Source organism: Brachyhypopomus gauderio, chromosome 19, assembly GCF_052324685.1.
Source record: "Brachyhypopomus gauderio isolate BG-103 chromosome 19, BGAUD_0.2, whole genome shotgun sequence".
Taxonomy (NCBI): Eukaryota; Metazoa; Chordata; class Actinopteri; order Gymnotiformes; family Hypopomidae; genus Brachyhypopomus; species Brachyhypopomus gauderio.
Window position 1 is genome coordinate 10,448,514 of NC_135229.1, and position 7,826 is coordinate 10,456,339.

Here is a 7,826-nt window from a genome sequence, read left to right on the forward strand (position 1 = left end):
ACCACAAAAAATTTTTAAACAATTATTTGATAATATGATCATTTATTTCTGTATAATTTGCCTACCATTTCTGCGAGTACAAGTAACTGAATGTGTAAACAGTTGGTGAAAAGGACTACGTGTACAGGAAATGATCTCTACAGTTTGGGTTCTCACTCTGTTAATTAACCAAGATATGGGACAAACTCTTGCAGCAGCATTAATTTAATAAACTCTCAAATTAATTAATACCAAATATTGTCCTCAATATTTTCTACTTATATCGGCTGATCGGCATAGCGTTCAGATATACTCTGTTCTATCACATATGATGTTTCACGTGTTCTTGATGAGTTGAGTTAAACCAGATGTGTTTACAGGAACTCATTGCAATACACGAACTCGAAATTTTATACAGAGTTAAACAGTTAAACTACACAACAGTTAAACGAGTCGTGTTAACATAGCTGATTCGGATTTGTAAGCAAAGTTTATAAACTGCGCCTTGTCGAAGAATGCGGGCTTCCTTCTGACACTAACAGTATAATGTGGGTCTATAAAAGTGTATTAAACTCAGCTTTAATACAGGTGTTAAAAACGAGAACACGCGACTCTCACCAGACGGCGCGTGACACGCTGGCGACACCAAATTCGGTTTTAGTCACGTGCGACGGCCGCGTGAGTTCTTCAGGACCGGTGGACACCTGATCCACGTGGGATGCAGTGGACAACTGCGCTCCAGTACCACACCGTGGGCAAAATGAGGTTGCTGTGCCCGGATGAAGTTGAGAAACCAAATCTGTAACCAGAGTCGGTGCGTGGAGTTCAGGTGAAGAAATCAAACGTCGGTCTGACCTAAAAACGCAAGTTGCCAACGATGAGGTGGGCTGGGTGATAACCCTCTCAGTTAACCTCGCCGGCGTCCGCGTCCACACTCTTGGTTCCTCTGTAGGACTCACGAGTCTGTTTCTGCTATCACATTAAGATCCCGCGACCTCCTGTCAGACAGTCGGCTGGCTAAAACAGGCTGGTTGGTATAGATGTCCTCTACGGGAAGTAGGAACGTGACTGTCTTGACTTTGGCTCTGAAATGTTAATGAAACAATCACATTTAACATTTAACATTTTCTGGATTTCTCCACCTGCTTAAAGCAGGTGAGGTGTTTACACTTCTCCCCATCACGCACCTGTTCTTGTTGACGTATTGCTGGAGCGTGCGTCTGCTTGTCAGCTTGTCTTTGGTGTTGCTCCCGTCGTCTCTGGTCGGGCTAAAAGCGCGTCCATGTAACCCTTCGTGCACTCGTGCCCAGTTGCTGTTCACCGTGTCGCCGTCGTTCCGAGCATAACGGGAACGTTCTCTCTTGTGTGCGGTATTAATGTTATTCGAAGAGACTGAATACCTCCGGACGGTCATAGTAATGTTTTCTACTGGACAACAAAGAAGTGGCAACTTCTAATAAGGTTTTAAACAATGCAAAGCATATTAAATGCGCACATTGTAAAACAAGACTTACTTCTATTCAGACTATAAACATAATCGTACATAATCATTGTTTAAAGAAAAACCGATCTTGTGTTCACTTTTCAGTGTGCACCAACCTGCATTTACCTTTAAACTGCCCTTCAAGTGTCGGGGCTGATGCATTCCGTCGTAAGTTAGCATGGAGCGGGTTTTCCTGTTGACACTCTGGAAGCAACAATTCCGATTGGTCCGGTCCCGTGGGCGCGCGGCTGAGCTGTCCTCGCAGTACCTTGTTCTCCGATTCTAACTTCTTTATATCGTTCTGCATCTCCAAGATAATCTGCGCTAGGCTCCGGCTGCTCTCCATGGTGCTGAAATACCTTTCGACGTCCGCCCACGCCTCTCGGTCTGCCTTATCTGTGGCAACCACCGCTTGCTCGGTGTCCGTTATACCCTACAGCTGGGTCCATTCCCTTGCCCCTATACTAGCCATCTCATTTTGAATGTTTCAATCTCGGCCCTGATCTTGTACGGGGAGATTATGTCGCCTTTCAGCAGTTATACAGCTGAGAAGGTTCGGGTGATCGGCCTTCGGGAACGTGGAACGATGTTTAATTCATTATCAACAGATATTGAGTTTCGGGCATGGTTTTGTTCAGAAAGCCCCACAGGGATGCCAAATCTTTGTCAAGCGAGTGTTCAGAGGAAACAAACCGTTTCATTTAGAGTGCATCGTTCATTTTTTCCAGCTGTAGAATAGGAAAATCCATCAGGTTTTCATCGAGAGCGCAGATAAAGCAGACTGATAAACGTAATGGTAAGCGATGCGGTGCCTCTGCTGTCGCAAACGCCTGAAATATTCATCAGGTCAGTCAACGTAAAGGAGCGAAAAAACAGGGAAAAAACGCTGATGAGAAAACGAGTTTTTACTCGACACGAACAAGCAACTCTGTTAAACGTAAATTATCTTTTAACACTTTATTGAGAAGACTCGAGAGTCCGCATATTTAAATGAGCCTTTAAACCTCGTGTGTTTGTGCGTTCCCCAGGCTACTCTATTATTTATGTCAAGAAACAATATATACATTTTGCTTAGAGACTGCATCTGATCTGAATGACACACTGCTTGTCAAAGGCCTCAGAAAATATGATACCGGATGATTATAAATTACAGTCTGATGTTACTTACAAACTACAGCAAGATACGGTTCAAGGGACAAGGCGGGTTTAAAAGCCCTTCTGCGCTGGACAGGTGTTAGCATGGGCACTCTGACCAGACTGCAGCCCCAAACAACGAGCTGTGATACACTCTCTGCTCAACTTTCTGTTAGCGTGTTGGGCAGCAGTAGCTCTTGTGTGGTTTTGGAACAGACAGGCAGGCCTTCACTTCAACATCATTCAACCTTTGGTATCCATGACCCTGTTGCTACTTTTCTGGTTCTCCTTCCTTGGGACACTTTTAGCAGGTAATTCCCACTTCATATTGGGAAAAACCCACAAGACCTGCTGATGTGGAGATGCTCTGATCCAGCCATCTGAGCTTCACACTTTGGCCCTTGTTACAGTAACTTGTCCAGTGATGGATCCCCAAGCAGACAGTGTAGGCCTTGGCTCCTCTGGGCCCTAGGGGCCCTGCAACAAACGATCACAAAAATGTTGTTGTGATCTTGAAAGAAAATTACAATCAAGATTTCTTGTATTTTTGGTATCCTAAAAATAGAAATGAATCATTAACGACTCTAGAGAAAATTCTGTATAAAAGTTGATAAAAGTTCAACATTGAAACTTTCTTACCAAAACAGGACAGATTATATGCAAAGCTTCTGTGTTTGGGCTCTTCATTCAGTGCCAAATTAAAGAAATTTGCCAAAGATTAGTCTGAGGACCGAGGTTGAGTTTGCAGATGATATGGTTCATTTGAAGTATAGACATATTCATAGCTGATGAACTAAAGCCTGCATTGTGATTGTAGAGACACATTTTTCCCAGATAATGTGACCGCATTAAGACTTTATAGATGTCTCGTGATCATGAACGCTACGTGATATAAACTATTTGGAGTTAAAACTGCTGAAAAATGTCATTGATCTTCAGTGACACAAGAACAGGTGCTCTCACCGCTTAAGACCTCATCTTTGAAAAGGTAAAAATACTTCTAATATAGCCTGACAGATTTCATCACGACAAATGAGGAAAGTGAATGTTTAAAGCTAGAGTTTTATTAAAAGGATACATTACATTTTTAAATACATTAATTATTCATGAATTATTATTTCATGCAATAATATTGGTTTGTTTAAATTGTTGGTTGGTAGAATTAAAAACACATTACAGGATCATTTGCAAATGGGGCCTTGAGATTTCAACTGCCTGGGGCCTCCATGTTTAATCTACTGTGTAATTTAATCTGCCGTGTGGTTTCATCTGCCGTGTGGTTTAACCTGCAATGTGGTTTAATCTGCCACGTGGTTTAATCTGGCACTGCTTGTGTGTTCATGTTATTCACTTCACCTTCAGAAGCTGTGATGAGTTGTGTTCCAGCACAACTGAACATATTCCAGCTGGCAGGAAAAGACTGTGGTGGTTCACAGCGTGAGGAGAGGCTGTGTGGTCTGAGCCATCACTAGACAACATGCCATCACCAACTTCAGTCATGGTCACATCAGCTTTCCAGCACTGTGTACCAGGGTAGGAGCAATCAACACTGTCTCAGACAAACCAAAGACAGACAGGACAGACACTCCAGAGAAGCACCAGGATCACAGAGACCTCAGTCCGGCTGACCCCACAGTCACCACTCAGGGGTGTTCGGCACTTTCAAATCACATGCATGCAAATTCAGTCCGGCACCACCAAATTTTCGGTGAACCACCAAACCACCAGGTGAACAGTGCAGGTGAGTCAAGTCAACACAAAGCAGCTTTACAATCGTTTGGGTCCAGATGCCTAAGGAGCAAGCCAGGGGCAACAGTGGCAAGAAAAAACTCCCTATGATGGTGGGGATTAGGAAGAAACCTCAGGAGGACCAAGACAGGTGAACAGTGCAGGTGAACAGTGCAGGCCTCATCACTATTCTGAAGTGCTCTGAAAGATGCTTGAGCAATGCGAGACACCTGTGTTTCCCCCCACTGACCATGAATCATGCATGACTCCGTCTGTGGGAGAGAGAAACCCTATCACTTGTATGTCAGGTCCTGTGTCCATGCCAGAGGAGTGTGTGTGTATGTGTGCGTGTGTAGTAGTAGTAGTAGTTGCACGGTAGAGGTAATTGTGAAAGGGCTGGCTACAGTGATGACCTGCAGCTGTCTCTCCTCCTGCTTAAGGAAGACAGTTGCAGTGTCTCGCTGCTGAGTTGTTTGTAGCCCTCCGCTATGTGTAGCCAGTCTCTCTATCTCTCTGTTGTGTTGCGTTTGGTGTCTCGTCACCATGTATATCCCCCGTGTCTGCATCTCTGTTTGGAGATGTTTCTCTGTTCCTGCTCGTTCGAGCGTTCTCACTCCTGCACCAATCTCACTGGACATTCTCAAGTTTTCCTTTGCTGTATCTTCTCTGTTTGGTTTTTGGTTATTTTGGGAAGTGTTTTTTGTTACTTACCTCTAAGGTCTGAGGACCAGCTACTTCCCCTGGTCTTGTTTTTCTTTTTTTGGTTTTACTTTTCTTGTGTTAGAATTCCGCCTATCTTAAATTTTCCCTGTTTTTTCTCCCTGAACTTTCGTTATGGTGTTTTTATTTCACTTTTCCCGCAATCGTTTTGGAGGAGATTCCAGTTATTTGTGTGGTCACGCTCTTGGGTTCGCTTATTGCATCAAAACCTCACGGTGGATCTCGTTACTGAAACCCACCGCATTACAGCAGAACCATTGTGGGTAAGGATTCAGAGACACTTCTGGTGTTCATAAACATTACACCTTGTCGTTTGCTTTTGAACAAACTTCATGCTGCAGACATTAAGTTGCAAACAAACACATTTCCATCAAGACGTTTAAGCTCCATGAAGTTGCAATGTGTACTTACCCTTCGTTTGATCAAACCCTCTATGCAGCCTGCACACTAACAAGTGCTTAACAAGTGGAACGTGGTTGGGCACAAACCCAGTACTGTGGTAACGATCACAGGATCACTTAACCTGTCTCTATAAGCCGCACGCTTGCAAGAGGCTTAGCATGAATTAATAAACCTGAAGGCTGCTTTTCATACAGTGATTACAACACAGAAAACGGGTTCAGAGAGGCAGTTCTGTGAGGTTTCAGTCTTACAGCAACCGGATTAATTTACACACACATCCTGAAAGAGTTTTTAGAGGGTGTTGTGGATATGTGGGGGCCAAGCTGTTTAACAGTAATGTATAATTAACCTTCCATAATATTGTGGGTGTATGGAGCACATGGGCATTGTACAGAATGAAAGATAAAGATGAAAGAGTGTTGTGGATTTTCAGACTCAGAGTGACACACCGGCAGTATGCAGTAGGAAAAGGAGCCTCGCTGTCCTCTGGATTTGGACTCTGGTGAAATGATGGTTGATGTCTGTCCACTCCTCTTAACTTCTCTCCTCCTCCTTCTTCAGCTTATGGTGCAAACCATCGAGTTATTTTTCAAACCCAAGTCAATCTGCATGTCCATGTGTGGTATTTACCCACAACCATGCAATACCACGCCCCCTTATCTGGTATCAGTGTTTCAGACATGAGACATTTACAGGTCCAAAAACTCTCTGCACGCAAGCCAACACACTCACACACACACACACACACACACACACATACGCACACAGATGCATGCACATGGCGAACATGGCGTGGCGAACGAAAGTTGTTGACACCGGGGGGGGGGGGGGGGGGGGGGCTGTGGCTTAGAACGACAGCGCGTAACTAAAACAACTGGAGAGTTGATTTAGTCGAACATTAAGCATTTTCACATATACATGTGACGTTAAAGAGGTTGAAACAGGCAAAGGTTAAAATCTTTTTTTCTTTTCATTTACAGAGTTGAGCTACAAGCTTGCGCTGACTCTGTTTGAGAGATTTATTCAAATGTTATACATAAAAGCTGGATTTGTTCAGTTTTTGCATTTAATTTATCGAAACAAAAACCATATATTTTTTTGTATATATAAAATGAACCATTTTAAATATTATTCTTATTTACAGTATAGGAAATACTGTACAGGAAGTAACACAATCAAAAAAATGTTAAAAAACAGTAACTTTTCAAACTGTGAGAGCTGTGGGACAAGCATTAGGATACAACGTTGCTATGGTGAGCAGGTCTACATTCATACAGGAACAAGAGGTGTGTTCAATAAGACCTCACAGGTTACGCTAGAAAACATGGTGCCCTTTGGGTCCCACATGAGCCTCTAACATGGCAGTAAAACGTTGAACATCTGGTTGCTGTAATGTAAAAGCCCTCTTAACAAGTTATTTGCTTAGTTGAACACACCTCAGGCTAATTAAGGTCACACTTTTCTAGAGGAACAGGGTTTTGGAGAGAAGGCATATGTGAATTTGTGTGTGTGTGTGTGTGTGGTGTGTGTGTGTGAAGATATCTTGGAAGTACGGGAGAAGATATACGGTATCCTTCAAAACCCACAATGGAGCAGCTCAGCTGCCAAGTCTGATATCCACAAGACGTTTGACGTTTCAGTTTCTAGAATAATCCATCTGCTTCTCTGTTTCCTTGTAAAGTTCATGAGGTGACGGCTTCCTCTTGATGTCTTTGAGTCCAGACTAACAGTACCACTGACGGGGAGGGGCCTTGGGTCCAGACTAACAGTACCACTGAGGGGGAGGGGCCTTGGGTCCAGACTAACAGTTCCACTGAGGGGGAGGGGCCTTGGGTCCAGACTAACAGTACCACTGAGGGGGAGGGGCCTTGGGTCCACAGCTGAGCAGTTTCCAGAATGCTCACTGTTAGTCTAGAAGGTATTGGGCCGGTCTGTCCCGGGCTGTCTTGTATGAGGGATCTTGTCAAGGACACACACACACACACACACACACACACACACACACACACACACACACACACACACACACACACACACACACACACACACACACACACATTTGGTTATCAAACAGCAATGATCTAAGCAGAATGGCTAAACTGACATTACTAGCGACATTCCTACTGTATATTTAACTATATTTTGATATGGTTGGATTTGCCTCTTTGGTTGGTTCACATCGATATTTTCAAGTGACTTAATCTGTCTGTGAGGTGAATCCTTCTGGAGTGACACACATGCACCATTAGGGTGTTTTTGCACCCGTGTCGCCAAAAAAATACAAAACGTCATATTTGTGGTTTTACAAATATCCAAATAAATACGTTTTCAAACTAAATAAATAAGCTTTGGAAAAGTGGCTTGGAATGTATAAACATAC

General features: G+C 43.5%; 2 protein-coding genes across 8 annotated transcripts in view; both read right to left on the reverse strand.

Moving 5' to 3' along the window:
• Nucleotides 1-458: 458 nt before the first annotated feature.
• On the reverse strand, nt 459-1,808 carry LOC143482550 (uncharacterized). The gene is made up of 3 exons (XM_076980909.1): nt 1,589-1,808; nt 1,167-1,407; nt 459-1,064 (listed from the first exon to the last, which is right to left on the reverse strand). The coding sequence occupies exons 1-3, from the start codon at nt 1,806-1,808 to the stop codon at nt 935-937; spliced, it is 591 nt and encodes a 196-aa protein (XP_076837024.1). The 3' UTR covers nt 459-934.
• Nucleotides 1,809-6,451: 4,643 nt separating this feature from the next.
• The window catches only part of dock10 (dedicator of cytokinesis 10), an 85,455-nt gene continuing 84,080 nt past the window's right edge, over nt 6,452-7,826 (reverse strand). For all 7 annotated transcript variants that reach the window (XM_076980897.1, XM_076980896.1, XM_076980895.1 and 4 more), the window contains one exon: nt 6,452-7,405. In XM_076980897.1, the coding sequence (XP_076837012.1) occupies nt 7,358-7,405 (48 nt within the window). In that variant the 3' untranslated portion in view covers nt 6,452-7,357. The remainder of the gene's footprint in view (nt 7,406-7,826) is intronic.

Bases quoted from the DNA above. Each gene is read 5' to 3' on its own strand.
- LOC143482550 (XM_076980909.1), bottom strand. From the start codon at position 1,808: ATGGAGAGCAGCCGGAGCCTAGCGCAGATTATCTTGGAGATGCAGAAC. The intron at 1,408-1,588 runs GTAAATGCAGGT...TTTGTTGTCCAG, and splicing joins ACTTGAAGGGCAGTTTAAAG to TAGAAAACATTACTATGACC. The intron at 1,065-1,166 runs GTGCGTGATGGG...TTAACATTTCAG, and splicing joins CAATACGTCAACAAGAACAG to AGCCAAAGTCAAGACAGTCA.